Below are 16531 nucleotides of genomic sequence, written 5' to 3'. Positions count from 1 at the left end.
ACCCTTGTAACAAGTCATATACTCTCTTCTGAGAGAGTAAAAAATGGTTTCCTAGACATTTATTGTCATCCATAAAGAAAATATAAATTTTGGGTGTCCTAGGAAGGATTCTCACACAGCTCAAGTGGAATTCAGGATGTATGTTTGTGTTTCTCCAAAGGGAATTCCCAGCAAATCCAGGCCAGCAGGACACACTGTTTCCCTCTATCTCTCAGAAGCTGTTTTTCTATCTTTCCATCCCATGTCTGAGGTGACAGCCCCTGTGGTTTGATCCAGAACCTTTTTTCAGGGAATAACTTGCTGTGTTAAATGCTCTCAGCCAGGCTTTGCTCAGACGCTGCAACTGCTTTTTCTTTTCTTCCCCCAACATGACTGGTCTCTCCCCAGAGCCAAATTTTCCACAGACAGTGACAATCACATGCTTTCAGCATCTTTTTTGAGCCTTCTCTTTTCAGATGAGCTTGGCAGCAAAAAATAACTGCAGTGTGACAAAAGGAGGTGCTTTAATCAGGGACAGAAAACATGGAGCAGAGAGCTCATTCCTGACTGCTCTGCTCTTGCTTAGACTCTGTGTGGGGCAGAAATAAGCTACTTCAGCTCCCTGTTGGAGAGGGAAAAGTTGACATTCAGTGGTACACAGTGCTGGAGTTGACTAGAAATGGGAGAATTTGGGCTTCCTTTTCAACTGTGGCTGTCGAAAGTGGAATAGGTCCCATGTCCTTGCAGGACTGCAGCCATAGGAGCTTCATTCCAGTTACACCTGAAAACTCAGATTGCCAAGGATCCTCACACAGGGTTTGGATGCTCAGCACTTCTGGACATCAAACCCACTTTGGGAGGCTTTAGCTCAGCACACAAGACTTTGGCTTAGCCCACAGCAATGTCAGGTCCCAGCTCAGCTCATGAATTTCCAAGTGTTTTATCTGCTGTTTGGTATTTTCTGTTACACTGTATTTGTAGCTCCGATTGCTGGTGGTGATTGTGCAAGGCCTCATACACTTGCTCGTTGACCTGATTGACTCTCTGCCCCTTTATTCCCTGATCCTTCGGCTCTGCAGATCCTACAGGCTCGCAGGTAAGTCCCTCAGCTCTGCCCCTAAAGCAGCTCAAGGATTTTGCATTATACATTTAATTTTGATGCCCTGGGTCACTCTTGAATAATAAGATGCAGTGGGGGCAGGAAAGAACCCAAGAACTGAGTCATGCAGATGTCCCCACTGTTAACCAATTCCTGCAAGGAGCAGGGAGAGGATGTCAATGGAAAGAAATCTGATGCTGAAGCAAAATCGCGAGCACCTTTACTCAGTCCAATCCTGTGGCAGCTAAAAGTGACATCCAAACAAGCACCATAAACAAGTTCATCTTTTGTTCCAGTTCTAGACAGCCAGGTCAGATAAACTTCAGAGAGTTACACATGGCATGTAGCTGTGTCAGGGGAGGTTTAGGCTGGATATCACGAAAAGGTTCTTCCCCCAGAGGGTGGTGGGGCAATGGCACCCCAAGGCTGCCAGAGCTCCAGGAGTGTTTGGACAACGCTTTTGGGAAAGGGTGGGATTGTTGGGATGTCTGTGCAGGGCGAGGGGTTGGATTTGATGATCCCTGTGTGTCCCTTCCCACTCAGGATATTCCATGATTCTATGAAACAAGCTGATAACTTTGGCAGTTTGGGCTCTGAAAAAAGCCAAATCACAAAAATACTTGGAATATTGGCTGTTCCAAAGGGCTGGATCTACAGTGGCTGTGAATCAATGGAACTCTTTCAGCTCTGTGCTGACCTGACCAACTGAAGTCCTGAGATGAGAAGTTTGGATTAATTTCAAAGCTCTGGGCAGAGTTCAGGTCATCATTGTCTTTTTGAGACTAATCTGTCACCATTTTGAACTAGTCATTGTTTTCCACTTTGGGTAACCATAAACCATGGCTGGCACCAGAGTAAGGCTCATTTTGGAATGGGTTTAACTGTCGACAGCTATGGTTGATCTAGTTAAGGTCAAGCACATCTAAATTATTATCTCCTATCCATTTAAAGAGCATGCAGCAGGAATTTAACATGGGAGAAAGAGCTTGATCATCACTAAACCAAGGCTAGTCATCAAAGGCAGGAGGAGCTTGAGGCAACCTCGGCTTTATCTGTTGGAGCAGTGCCACGCTCAGTTTTGGGAAGGTAGAGCTGAGCCGTGTTACCAACTCTGCCTGCAGCAGGTTCCTATGAATTTCCTGGTAGAAACTTCTTAATCCTTCAGGGCTGTCTTTGGGGAGATGCTGCTGAAGAAAACCGAGCCAGTAAACAGCAGGTCATGGAGCAGAGGGAAGTTTCATTGCCACTGAGAGGTGTATCCCTGATTTATCCCTAGAAGTGTTCAAGAAACAACTGGATGTGGCATGCAGTGCTATGGTTTAGTTGACATGGTGGTGTTCAGTAAAGGGTTGATCTTGATGATCTTGGAGGTCTTTTCCAACCTCTCTGAGTCTGTGTAAGGCCACATATTCCCATCAGTTTTGGAATGCTTCTCATTCTTGCTCAGCCAGGTACCTGCTGCAGGGTAACAAGCCTCCACCCAGGCACAGGGTTGTCTTCCCAGCTGAGTTTCTTAACTGATCCTGCAATGCCATGTTGTCTGTGAGATGAAGAGGCAGCTCTGAGCATTTCTGCAGCCTATGTTCCTGCCCCAGCACAAAGATATGGCATTGCAACAGGAACAGATGGAGCAGTTGAATCCAATTCAAAGGACTTCAGAGATTATACATCTCCTGGTGTCCTCACTGCTTAGGTTCTGCCTCCCTTTTCAGACCCAGAACTTGAATAAGACACCCTCTGGCAGCTCATTTTACATCAAGATGGTTCTATCAACATGAATGGATAGTTTTTCCTGGTGGGAAAGGTTTAGTGTCATGTTTAAGTTGAGCTCGGTTCACTCATGGCATCTGGCCTCCAAGTTCTTTGCTCGAGGGGGCTTGCAAAGAAGGCTGGAGAGGGACTTTTTGCAAGGGCAAGCAGTGACAGGACAAGGGGGAATGGCCTTAAGCTGAAAGAGGGTACATTTAGATGGGATATCGGGAAGAATATGTTCCCTCTGAGGGTGGGGAGGCCCTGGCACAGGCAGCCCAGAGAAGCTGTGGCTGCCCCATCCCTGGAAGTGTCCAAGGCCAGGCTGGATGGGGCTTGGAGCAACCTGGGCTAGTGGAAGGTGTCCCTGCCCATGGCAAGAGTGGGAAACTAGATGAGCTTTAAGATCCCTTCCAGCCCAAACCACTCCATGATTCAATGACTCAGTGAATTGACAAAATACCCCACTGATGAAGCCTGGGCTAGGGTAGGTGAATGATCCATCCACACACCAGAAACTAAGCCCATATTTGCTTTCCACACATCCAAAGTGAAATATTTGTGACTTTAAAAAGCCTTTTGTGCATCCATCAGCTGATGTCCTCTGTACAAGAGTTGTGTCCACCCAGTGTCAGCTCAAGGGGTGCCACCTTGGTTGAAATGTGGATTCATAGGGTGAAGTAAGGCATAACAGTGAGTTTGGGGGTCTCAAGAGCTCTGCCCACACACAGGTTACCAACATGCTGTTTGATTGTGAACAGGCCAGTTCATTTTCTCTGTGCTTCTCTGTCCCAATATTCCCATCCCAAAGGTTGGGACAGGTTTTGTCATGGTTCTGTAGGACCTGTCATGCTGCTGTCTCCATGATCCATGGGATACAAACAGGCAGTGAGCTCACTTTAGTGTGCTGTCCTGTGAAACAAAGCAAATGAGTTCATGTCCTGGTCTCTCTTGTGCCACTGATGGTGACTTTGTCCAGAAGAAGCAGAACCCTGAGCTCTGGAGTTGGCTGGAAATCATGGAATAGTTCAGAGTTCTTCTCTGCTGGAGTGACCTGCAGGAGACTGAGCCTTCCTGCTCTCCTGGGAAGTGCTCAGACTTCTGAGCACTGTAGGAATCTGTAGGTCATTCTAAAATAAATTTATGGCCTTAAGAGATGGTTGGCTTGCAGCTGTAGAAGGGAGGTGTGTGGCCATGACCTACAGAACCAGCTTTTGCTGCTCTAGTGGACTGTTGTAGGATAAGGCTCCAGAGTGCTCGAACCCTGTACCTGAACCTTCACTGCCTATTGTTTCTGACTCTCTCTGACAAATTCTACCTGAAAATAGTTCCTGGAATGGCTCAGACACTTCTTCTTAGCCACAGCTCTGTGATCACATTGAACACACTTGGTCATCCAGCACATTTGCTTGTTGAGGCCCAGGGTACTCAAACATCTGTTTGAAGCCACTGGAGGAGCCCATGTTTCAATATAATCCAGCAAAATGCAGATAAACCCCTCCTGTCCTGGACAGGAAAGGTTTTAGGATTTGGGCAGAGAGTTTGAACCAGACTTCTGTGCTAGAGAAGAGAGTTCTCTCCCAGAAGTGAACTATATAATTTTAATTAATTCAAAGCTTGAGGAAAAAGAGGAAACATTTTGGGTTTTAAATGTGCAGGAGTCACAGAGATACTGTAGTGATGGGGTTTACACAGGTTTTATTTCTGTTGTACTCCTGAGGCAGTGTTTGATCTGTGGCAGATCGTTTTTGTTAATTTTGTCTCATCTTACCTGCAGAAAGGAATAACAGGGACACACTTGGATGGGACAGGTTTATCCAAGAGGAAATAGAAAAGTGGCAGGTTTGATGGGGTTAGTAGCCTGTTAAAAACATCGAGATGCTGGGATTAATGGGCAGAGATTGCTCCAAAATGTTTTCATGCCTCTAGTCAGCCACTTCCCTCCCTTGGTCTGAAAGAGGGAGAGATTTGCACATGTGCTGGATCCACAGGAGCACAAGTTAAAGGTGAGCTCTCTGCTCTAAACATGGAGTGCCCATTCTGATGGAAGTTTGGGGAAAGAAAAAGGTTTTCCCAGTCCCTTCATCATCATCAGGTCTGGCTGTCTGATTTCTGGTCTTTGTGCTTGCTTTAGGGCTGTGTTCTCAAGCTGGAAGTCAGAGGAGCTGCTTTTAACGGAGCTGAGGGAAACATATCATTTGTAATTAGCCTTAAACGACTATGAGAGAATCCTGTTGAAAAAGTGGGGAGGTTCCCAAATCCAGAAAGGTTTAAGACAGTTTCTGGGGAATCAGTACTCAGACAACAGCACTGGGTGACAAGTGGCGTGGAACCATAGAATATCCTGAGTGGGAAAGGATCCACAGGGATCATCAAGTCCAGCTCCTGGCCCTGCACAGAACAGTCCCAAGAATCCCACCATGGATTTCCTTGTTTTGTGTCTTTGCAGCTGGAGTGAAGTTCAGAGTCCTTGAGCAGCAGGATGGGAAACCTCTGCGGCTCCTTATGCAGGTAAGGCCCTGGTGCCCTCTGTGACAGTTCTGCCACTCCCCTCAGAGTGACCTCAGGCACAGGGTGGGGATGGGCCTGTGCAGGGCCAGGAGTTGGACTTGATCCTGCTGGGGCCCTTCCAACTCAGCATGTTCTGTGATTCTGTGACCCCACAGTCCTTCCCTCTTCTGTAGCTGCTCCCACTGAAAGGCTCCACTTAAAATACATCAGCTGTAAAACACCAAAATGAAGGAAATAATTTCCTGTTGCCATGGCTGGCTGTGCTCTCTGTGTTTTTGATGCCCTGCTTGAGTCCTCTGGAGAAAATGTAGTGCCCTGCATGGTGTGAAGTGAAATGCAGGAGAAGGGAAGGCAGGAGAAACACGGAGCCGTGATACTTCTGGGATTAAGACCTGATGTCATTGTCACCTCCTGGCTCTGGCAGCTTCCCCTTGGTAATTGCTGAACACTGAGAGGAGCAAAAGGAGGCAGTTAAACCATCCAGAATGAAGCACCAGGAAAGGTCCTCCCCTCCAGCTGTGGCGAAAAGCCTTGGCTGCTCCACAATGCCGACAGGATGAGAACCTGAGCCTGGAGAAAGGGAAGGGCCTCCTCTTTCCCCCTAAATTGCTCTGGGAAGGTGCATAGGCAGAGCTCACTTGTGCTTTTGTAACCCTACATTTCTGACATCACAGATACTGAAGGAAATTATTTTCTGAAAAGCAATGAGGTGATGGTAGCAGGGAAGTTCTCCTTATGGTTCAGGAGTGAATTTTCCATTTCCTGACCCAGCAGGAATACAGCCATATCCCAGGGTGACTTTGCTTTCTCTCTGCATCCTAAGAGGAGAGGCTGCAAGTAGCAAAGCACTTATAAAACACTTGGACGCTGGGGGAGTGTGTGGGAAGGAATGAACTGCAGCTTCCCAGTTCTTTTGCTTTTTTCATCTTGGGTCCAGCCCTGTTTCAAAAGGTCAGCCTAGCAGGGAACAGCACAGCCCCTAGCAGCAATTCCAGAGGGAATCCCTTCAACAGATGTCTTCCAGGGCAAATCTAGCATTCCCTGAACATGCTGTATTCCCAGTTCCTGTCTTTCAGTAGGATAGTGGTGTAGGAACCAAAATCCATCATCCTCCATGGCCAGAGAACTCCCTAAAAAGGAACCTAGAGACCAGAGATAAGGCACAGGAGCTTTGGCATCAGCCTGTGTGTGGATGAGCTGGATGGGCTCTCCAGAGGGAAAAGATCCCCACTTAAAGAGCAGAGGCAGTGAGTCATATGACTGTGATGAATTTTCCTTGGGCCACTGCAGGAAGATCCATTTGCTATCTGGAATATAGCACAAGTCATCATCTGGAGAGGTGGAAGTGCTGCAGTGGATGTCTGTCCCGGCCTTCTGTTCAAATAATAATGAGCAGAGAGTCAGGAAAGGCACTTTTTTCACTCTCTTTGTGCTGGTGGAAATGAAAAATGGGCTTGTGTTAGAAATCCTGCTGAATATCCCACTTTCTGATAGGCCTTTGGAGAGGACAATCTAAAAAGCTTATTTTTAAGAGACATGCTAAAATTCTTATTTATTGTACAAGGTGATGTGCCTTTCTAGAATTTTCACAGTGGCTTTGCCCCCTCTCCCTGTAGCTCTCTTGGAGCTCTACTTGATGGAAATAAGGCTGTTTGCATGGAGCTGTGCTCAAAATAATTGAAGCTGTAGGTGAGTGATATGTTCAGAGCTGTCCTTTGGGACACTGGTAATGGATTAGGAATCAATAATTCTGGGTCTGAGCATTCCCATCCAGCTCGTGGTTCAGCCAAGTGATTATTTTTGATTTTTAAGATAGTGCCACTGGAATGCAAAGTCCAGACACGGGGAATGGAGGGCAGGGAATGATATTTCCATTCCGAATGCTACTTAATATTCTCCTGGAAGTCTTACATAGGTCAGTGTTTTCATTAGTGTTTAAAATAATTTCTTTTGGATGCAGAAGAAGAAATAATTCTGGCAGTGTGGCTCAACTGAACTGATAGCCCAGGGAAAGACTGGCCTTAAGCTGAAGGAGGGCAGGTTTGGATGGGATATTGGGAAGAAATTCTCCCCTGTGAGGGTGGTGAGAGAAGCCCAGAGAGGTGGTTGCCCAGAGAAGCTGTGGCTGCCCCATCCCTGGAAGTGTCCAAGGCCAGGTTGGATGGGGCTTGGAGCAACCTGGGCTAGTGGAAGGTGTCCCTGCCCATGGCAGGGGGTGGGACTGGTTGAGTGTTAAGGTCTCTTCCCACCCAAACCAGTCTTGAATTCTCTGATTTTATGATTCTAGGACATGATGAGTTTGATCCATCCTGCTTATGGAAGTGTCACCTTTCCCAGCAATTGCTTTGAAAAGGGTTAAGCAGAAGAGGAAGGGAAAGGGAACAGCTCCATTATGAGAGGAGGGATGGATATTCCATCAGGGAATATCATAGCTTTGAACTGCAGGATTTGCATAAGGGGAACTCATGTTGGCACCTTACTTATGCATGGGGTTTGCCTCATGTTTCCATTTTTAACAGGACAGGCAGGGAATGTATTGCTCTGGGTGTAGCCCCATCCCTGGATATGTTTTAGTAGGGAAGTGTTGGTATCCACACTCTGCCTGGAGATGCTTCTTAACAAGAAATGTTGTGTCCAAACCTTCCAGCCCACAGAGCCAATAGTCAAAGGAACACACACTGTGTCTGTCCCTTGCAGAGCAGCAGTTCCTGTCCTCCCCCAGCATGTTTGCACTTAGAACAGACTGGTTTGCCTGTAGGGAGGGAATGAGCAGAAACAGTTACTCAGGTTTTACTGCTGTTTGTTCTGGGAGCAGGATTCTTTGGCTTTTTTTTTCTTTTTTCTTTTTTTTCCCCCCTGCAAGCTGCAGCCCTGGCCTTTTTCCTAAACTTCCTAGGGATGCTTCTGTGTACTGGCATTTCCCCCTTCTGCTTCAGCAATGCTGTACTTTGAAACTAATTTGACAAAGGTCTCCAGGATTAATTCTAATGAACTTTTTGCTCAACTACCCTTTCCCAGAGCTCCATCCCTGTAGTTCACCCTCTTGCTCCGTGAGCACCAGAAAGCTGAAGCAAGCTGGTGGTACAGGCACGGTCCCAGAAAACTGGGTACTTCTCAGTGGAAATATTCACCTTTTGACCAAGTGGTGACTCTCTGTGTGGTTTTTACTGTCTCTCTTTCCTTTTTGTGGCTGGATTTTCTGCTGTGAATGAGAGTCCTCTTTCGTGGAGCTGCTTGGTTGGTTCCAGCAGAGCTGGACCCTTTCACTAGAGGATGTCCTTTCACTTCTCCCCAGTGTCCAAGCTTCCTCTAGCTTTGTAAGTCCCTTCCCTTAGCATCTCTCATGATCTGTTTTCTGAGCCCCACCATTTCTGTGCAAGCTTTTTGCTCTTTTGGAGACAACCTATTGCTGTGCAGCCTTTAGATGTGTCAGATCTTGGCTGCATTGGATCCATCCCATGGACTTCACCTGTCTCCTGCCCTGAAAGCAGGGGATGAGCTTTTCCAAGGTCTGATGTACTTCTGTCACCCCTCATCCAGCTAAAGCCTCTGTCTGCCCCCCTCTTCAAAAGGTCAATACGGCAACTTGTGACCATAATCAGAGCTTTTGTAGGCACGGGCTAGGATGGTGATTGAAATCAAATTTAAAAAGATGAACTCAGCCAAGGAGATTTAATTGAAAATGGTAATTTCCAATAGGTAAAATTGGGGAAGTGGGGAAAATAGTAGTGGTAATTTTTTTGGAGTGTGATGCTGTGCTGGGCTCAGTTCCACTGGGTGATATCAGGTTTAACTTAAAGCACAGCTGTGGGCTGAGGGCTCGGGTAAGGTATGGCTTCACTGGCCCATTCCAGAAGAGTTCCTGAGAGTCCCAGTGCATCCCCCATCCATGGGGGGTATAATTAGGTAAGTTTAGATTAGATATTAAGGAAAATTTCTTCTCTAAAAGGGTGGTCAGGCCCTGGCACAGCTGCCCAGGGCAGTGGTGGAGTCCCCATCCCTGGAGGGATTGAAAGGCTGTGTGGATGTGGCACTTGGGGACATGGGTTAGTGGTGGCCTGGGCGGCGCTGGGTTAAGGGTTAGACTCAATGACCTTAAAGGTCTTTTCCAACCTAAACAATTCCATGCCTCTGTGATTCTATCACTGTCTCTGCAGCCACTGCCACCCCCTCACACAGGAGGGGACAGTCCCAACCCGTGTGTGACGTGTGTCACTGTCATTGCACCAGCACTTGTGCTGCCTCTCTGCTTGGAGATGATGATTTCAATGACATCCCTTGCCAAGCTCCATTTGGTCACGTTTGGGGATGTTGTGGAAGGACAAACAGCCTTACCAAGGCAGGGAGGGATTCTGATGCTTTGTGAGCAGCAGGACTGATGTTTTAGCAGAGGCTGGTGCTGTGCAGAAGCTGCACTTGCCCTCCTCAGCTGCCTGAGCCTCTCACCACGTTTTCCTTGCTCCTGCCCCTCTTTCTCCCACAGATCAACCCTCTCTCCTATGGTGCTGTTGTACAGACATACAGGCTGCCTACCTACAGCTGTTACCCCAAGGACTCCTGGGCATCTCTCTGCAAGAAGCTGTTCCTTGGAGAGCTGATCTACCCTTGGAAACACAAAGGAGAGAAGCAGGACTAAAGACAGTGAAAGAGCTGGAGAACTTGGCCAGAAAAACATACTGAATCCTAATGCTTTAGGACCAAAGGCTTCTTGGAGCCAGCAACTGCCACATCCCTTTAAATAGATTTTGGTAACATGAGAGGGGCTGAATTTTTAAAGGCAAGTGTTTTAAAGCATTATTTTTCCACTTTCCTCTTCCCTTACACTGTGTTTGTATAACATGCTACTGATTATCTTGGAAGCTAAAGGTGAAACCTGTCAGTGCCTCACTAAACCAGCCCTCAGCGTCACCGAGGAAGCAGCTCCTGAATGGTTTGGGGGTGAATGTCTCCTTCCATGCTGGCTCACGGGGCCAGCCCCTGAGGAGGTTCAGAGGCACAATGCTGAGGTGCATTTGGCTAAAGGGTGTTTTGGACCTTTTGTGCTTCAGCCTTCAAGCTGATCAAACACAAGGTGGAGGATTGTCTTGTAAAGTCACACACTGAAAACTGAGCAGCAGCTTGTCTGGGTTCAGAGGATATTTGTTCTTTTCCCTTTGGAAGGGCTTGGATTCAGCCCCACTGCAGCACCAGAGGAGGTGTTCAGCACAGAAACAGGGTGCTTGTGTGGTCTCATCTACATTGTTTTCCAAAGCAAACAGTGCCCTATGTGGGCATTCACGAACGAGTTGGACTCCATGATCCTTGTGGGTCCCTTCCAGCTCAGAGTATCCTGTGACTCTGGGACTGCTCAGGTGTGTGTGGCTGTGAGCCCGGGGGCAGAGAGCTCTGGGCTCTGCCAAGGCTCAGGGCTCTCCAGTCCCAGTGTGAGGCTCTCACAGCTCTGCTGAGTCCAGCTCTGGCCAAGGCTCTGCTGGGGGTGCTGTTTTTTGTGTCCTGGTCTCATTTTGATGTGTCTCCTGTTCCCTGTCTTGGAAAGAGTGCCTCTGTGCATGGGAGGGTTGTGTCCCTCTGGATACTCTGTGGTTGTGTAGGCATTTACACACAGCCCTTACCCAAAATATCCTTCCTCCAGCTCTGCTGGCTCCTGTGGCCCAGCTCAAACAAGGGTGCAGTGTCCCTGTACCCTGCTTTGCACACCCAAAGTGGCTCTGTTAACTGGCAGGTGAGGGGTGTGCGGGACCTGCCCCCGTTTCCTCTGGCTCTCCAAGGAACCCAGGATGGAGGAGGAGGATGTGCTGTGACTCCTCCATAACTCTCACTGGGATACACAGGCAGCCCTTCCTTGGAGGGCTGCCTATGTATCCCAGTGGGAGTTATGGAGGCAAGGCAAGGTGCTGTGGGCTTTGGGAGCCTTCACTCAGCACTTCCAGGGGCAGGATAAGAGTTTCCTACCCCATGTGCTGGAGGCTGTTACAGAAGAGAAGGGTTATGGCCCCCCTGCCTTAAGACATCCCTGGCCAGATATATTTAGGTTGTCTGGAGCTGCTAAAAGCCCATCATGGTGCAGCCACTGCCTCTCCAGTCACAGCCTGATCAGGAGGAAAGGAAGCTCTGCAGGCAAGTGCCTGGTCCAGACATTCCTTAGCAGGCAAATCTCCAAGGCCTTCCAGGTTTCTTAGGGACATCATGAAGAGAGGAAGGGCTGTGTGGACCCTACTCCCAAAGGATGTCCTGTTACCTCATCCAGGGAAGAAGGGCACCTCACTGAAGAAAGCCAGCATGGCAAAAGCCCCCCATCAGCATCTGCCACTGCAGGCTCTGGTGGGACATCCCTGTCTGCGGAAACTGGAGAGATCTGGTTCTTCCTTGATGATCCCTGCTGAAAACTCCTGTACAAATACAGCATCTTCTTCTCTTGGAATACCACTGCCCAGGTATTTCTCACTCCAAGTGGGAATAACTCCAGGCAGTGATGCCTTCAGTGGATGAATGGTATGAGTAATGTTTCTTACTTCAGCTGAAGTCAGTCCTGCAGTCCCATCCTCACCTGGCTCTCAGCAGAGCAGGTTTACATGTTACCCCTCTCTCATCTTTCCACTGGAGCTACTAAATGATGTCCCTGGTTCCTCCCAGGCCTGCACAGTTCAGTTCACTCACTGCTGTGAGAAACTTTATTATTTTTGGTCTTATGAAAATAATGTTCTTGGCTTTTAAAATCTTCCTGTGAGACCAGACAGTTCACGATGGTCTTAGTTGTGATTGTCCTTTGGGATCAAGTGACCTGAAAGCCCCAGAGACAGCACAGAGTCATGAAGACCAGCAAATGTGACCTTCCTTTTGGGAACCTGCCAGATGTGTTTGATGTTCCAGTGCTGGGTTTGTTTACTAAAGGCTGATACTGACTGTGGGGATGGGGATATACTAAACTGAGAGAAAGCTTCTCAAACCTGAGATTCTGAATCTTCTGAGACACAGAGAACCCTGAGCAGCCCAGCTGGGCAGTGGCAGCTCCTTGTGGGTGCAGTTCTCCTGTGTCACCCAGAACTGGTGCCCCAGCTGTCCCACTGCTCCTCCCCCTGGGCGCTCTCCTCTCCCGCGGTGGTATCTGAGCATCTGAGTTCCTTGTGCTGGATCTTTGCCACGTCTCTCCTCTTCCTTTCCAGTCCCTGCTGTGAAACAAGTCTTCCCCCACCCTTTTCCGACTCTGTGCACAGACATTACAACAACTCAGCAGACATCCTGCTCAGGAACACTTGACCTTATGTCATCCCTCTAATTAGAAGTTGGGATCAGCATCATCTTCCACAGCAGCATAGACTGGCCCAGCGCTGGCATTTCCTCAGGGAAGAGGCTACTGGTGAGGTTCTGGCTCTGATTTTTCCTCAGATCCATATCTTCCATGTCAGCCCTTGGATGAGAAGTAGTTAAAGGTTTCAGATCTCCCATTCCTACCACACACCCCTTAGAGCAGGCACAAGGAGGCTCTAATCTTGCAGATTTTTTTTAATACTGCATTTTCTAATTATTATTTCTCCCACCCTATGGTTCCCAGTGCTGGCACAAACTCCCTCTTTACTTAGGCAGGCGGTTTGTGAGGGAAAACGTGATTCATTGTGTGCAACACTCCATCCTAGATAGAAATTCTGCCTTGGAGAAATCCTTTCCTTTCCTCACCAGCACAGCATGTGACGATGCTGAAAGGAAACCTCAGTAATTACACTGCACTGAAGGCTCTGGTTATGGGTTTGGGAGTTTTCCCTGATCCTGCAGCTGGACTGGGCCCCTTTCAGGACCACACAAAGGGGGTTCCACGAGTGTATAACCCGTAGGTTGACTTTCAGGAGTGTAAGGCAGGGAATCTCCTGCATGGTCATCCTGCAGACAACCAGCTGCTTTCCTTCTGGCCTGTGCTGCCTCATCCTGCTGCCCCACCACCATCTTCTTGCTTATCTCAAGCCCTCAGGGATTTACTCTTCGTCCTTAGACCTGCTGGTTGCAGCAACCACTGGTGGGGATTGGAAGGGGCCTCAGGATCATCTGGTCCAGCCCCGCTGCTCACTCAGGGCCACCCAAAGCTGGTTGCCCAGGACTGTGTCCACATGCCCTTGGGATATCTCCGAGGATGGTGACTCCACCACCTCCCTGGACAACCCCTGCAGTGCTTGGTCACCCTCAGAGTGAAAAGCTCTTCAACCAGGGTTTGATGTGTTTCAGTTCACGCCCATTGCCTTTTGTCATGTTGTGCCAAGCTTGGAGACACCGTAACTCAGATCTCTTCAGTGACTGAGAACATTTGCAGCCCTGTGCCGCCTCTGTTCCTGTTCCCCCCGTTCAGGGACTGCCCAGCAGCCCCTTTGCCTCTTGGGGAGTGTCTAAGCCCTCTGGTTTTGGGGTGCCTGTGCACTGACTCAGGTACCTGACCTACTTCTTGCCAGCTGCTCTGTGCTGAGAGCACGTGCTGTGCAGCCACACTGCTGCTGCGCTGAGCACAGAGGGGCAGCTCTGGGGGCTGGGGAGCAGAACCCCAGCCTGGCAGTGCCCACGTGTTGGGAACAGCTCTGTGTGCAGCACTGAGGCTCTGCAGGGTGAGTGTGCTCTGAACACAGATGGGATGGGTCTGGATCCCCCACATGACAGGAGGCCATGGGGCTTTCCAGCTGGCTCAGGAGCTTTTGAGTGCAGGATAAACATGTTCAGAGCAATCCAAACCTCACATGGGCTGCTGATTTTTGTTCCTGGATGAGAACAGTGTGCCCATCACCTTTGCATCTGGCTCACCATTTTCCATTAGCAGTTGCTGCAAGAGTCTGTTGCCTTTGACTCCCAGCTGGCACCTCCAGCCCTTATGCACGCCAAGGCCTCAAACCAGGAATGCTCTAACTCCCCATTTACTGTCTCAGCAAGCCAAATACAAGAGGATCCCTGTGCTGCTGGATGCTGGAGGTGACAGAACATACTCCCTGCATTCCCGGGGCAGGGGAGGTGCTGGTTGTGCTGCTTGGGGGGAGCAGCAGAGCTGGGGCCCTGCTCTGTGCTCACTCAGGGCAGGGAGAAGCAGCAGCACCTCTCCCATCCACAGTGCCCTCTGGCACTGGGGAAATTCGTGAGAACTTCACAACTCTTGGAATCAATCCTCCTCCTTACAGTGTTTTCTGGTTTAAAGTAAAGTGTTATGAAAGAGCACTGAATGACTGACAGTTTCATTGAAACTGTGTGTTTGTGAGTGAAGTTTGAGAGGAAGTTTGATCACTGCTTAAAAACCACTGGTACATTTTCTCCTTCTCTCACATGAATGTTCAGCAGGAGCAAAGTGTGACATAGTGTTTGCTTTAAATGTCACCATTAACCCTAGCTAAGGTGACTTCCTTCCCACCACAGCCCTGATGTGAAATGCAGCCTGGTGATGTGAAATACAGACTGGCCAGGAACAGACCCTGCCTTAGGAATCAGACTGGCTTTAGGCTCATGACAGCTCTGTTTCTGCAGACAGCAGTGCTGGGCAGAGCAATGGCAATGCCAGCAGGATGATGGCAATGCCAGCAGGGCAATGCCAGTGGCAGCAGGTCCCTGCACAGGTGGGGCTGGGGATGCTCTGCACATACCAGGTACAGGCGCTTCTGTGGGAGAGTTTAGGGATGGAGAGCTCTGTTCTGCTGACAGGTGTGGGGGTTTTGGGTTAGTTAAACCTTTTAATCAGAATTTAAATGGATTTTGATTACACTATAGTAAAGATGTTGGGAGAAAAATTGAGCTCTTCCCCCTTGTTTAACGAGCACTGTGTGGCTACCACAGCACAGGGACAGGCAGGGGGGCTGCTGTAGGCTCAGCTTACCCAGGCAGGCAGCTCATCCCCCTCCTGAGGCCTGGCTGGGCAGTTGCTTATCCTCTGCTCTCCCACACAGAGGGATTTCACCACTGGTCCAGCTCTAATTGTTCTGCCAAGGCCGTGAAGCCCATGGAAGGAGGAGCCCTGACCCAGCTGATCCCACCTCAGGCCTTGGACATGGTTGAGGCAATGCTCCTCCAGCTCTGGGATTTCCTACAAGTCAGTGAGGAGTTCCTTGGTTTCCCCTGAGCCTGTTCCTGTGGTGTGGTGCTGTTTGGTGTGAGGCAGGATGGAGAGGACAAACCTCTGCAGCACTGCCCAATCCGAGCAGGAGCCCAAGCTGGGATGGGAATGATGGGGCCTCATGGCTACTCCTCCTCACCCCAGAGCACTCCTTCCAATTCCATTCCTTTCCCCTTTCATACAGCTGAGTGCACAGCCATGGCAAAGTCCCCACACTGCACCAAGCCCCTGCCAAGATCCCCCCTCTGCCAGGATCACCCCTCTAGCTCTGCCTCATGCCCTCTTGCCATGATTCCCATTGGTCTGGGCTCCAGTTTGGTTTCCACTATCCCAGTGAGGTGAGAAATCCCTTGACCGAGCCATGAACAGGGTCCTCTGGAGTGGCAGGACTGAGAACCAGAGGCTGAAAAAAGAGATAATATCAAGGAGGTTCCTGCCCATCCTCCTTCTCCTCTCCACTTCCACTGCTTTGGAGCCAATGGGCTGATGGACAGAAATGAGAGGAGTGGCTTTTCTCTCCTCTTGGGGAATCCAGGCATGAACAGGTCCCCCCTCTCTGCTTCCCCTGCTCCACCTGCCAGGGCTGAGCCCTGAAGTGAGTTTCCCTGCAGGCTCCACCCTCCAAGCCCCTGCTCCCTGGGGAACACCATCAGCAGAGGCTGGGAGTGGCAGAGGCTCCAGCAGGACATCTGCTATTTCCATTAACTCTGTCTGCTATTTTGGTTTGCTTAATCTCCCATTTCGTTTTGCTTTAGCAGTGGCTGTGGGAGCTGGGCTGTTTGGGAGGTGGGTGGGGGAATGGAGGGGCCTGTGTTTGGCCCCTGCCACGTGCAGAAGCCAAACTGAGGAGTGCTGAGTGTGAGCATCCCTCAGCCCGTGGGGATACAAACCCCTCACCAAAACACCCCCAAAGGAGTTCACACCACGTGGCTCCAAGGCAGCACATGAGCTCAAGCCCTCAGGCTGTGGGAGAGGAGGGGGAGCCAGGCTGGCACCACCAAAGGGGGGCACAGCCCCCACCCCAGAGCTCTGCCATCTCCCCCTCACCCAGTGAGCACGAGGGAAGGGCTCTGGAACGAGTCCAGAGGAGACCACGAAGATGCTCTGAGTGCTGGAGCCCCTCT

The 16531-nt window shown here is 49.6% G+C and overlaps 1 protein-coding gene across 4 annotated transcripts in view; it reads left to right on the top strand.

Annotated features, from left to right (window-relative positions):
• PIGQ (phosphatidylinositol glycan anchor biosynthesis class Q) overlaps positions 1-10135 on the top strand; it is a 34613-nt gene extending 24478 nt beyond the window's left edge. For all 4 annotated transcript variants that reach the window (XM_032704041.1, XM_032704042.1, XM_032704039.1 and 1 more), the window contains 3 exons: positions 961-1075; positions 5277-5338; positions 9822-10135. In XM_032704041.1, coding sequence (XP_032559932.1) covers positions 961-1075; positions 5277-5338; positions 9822-9974 — 330 coding nt within the window. In that variant the 3' untranslated portion in view covers positions 9975-10135. The remainder of the gene's footprint in view (positions 1-960; positions 1076-5276; positions 5339-9821) is intronic.
• Positions 10136-16531: the final 6396 nt, after the last annotated feature.

Source organism: Chiroxiphia lanceolata, chromosome 16, assembly GCF_009829145.1.
Source record: "Chiroxiphia lanceolata isolate bChiLan1 chromosome 16, bChiLan1.pri, whole genome shotgun sequence".
Lineage (NCBI taxonomy): Eukaryota > Metazoa > Chordata > Aves > Passeriformes > Pipridae > Chiroxiphia > Chiroxiphia lanceolata.
This window is presented reverse-complemented; position numbering and strand designations above follow the sequence as displayed.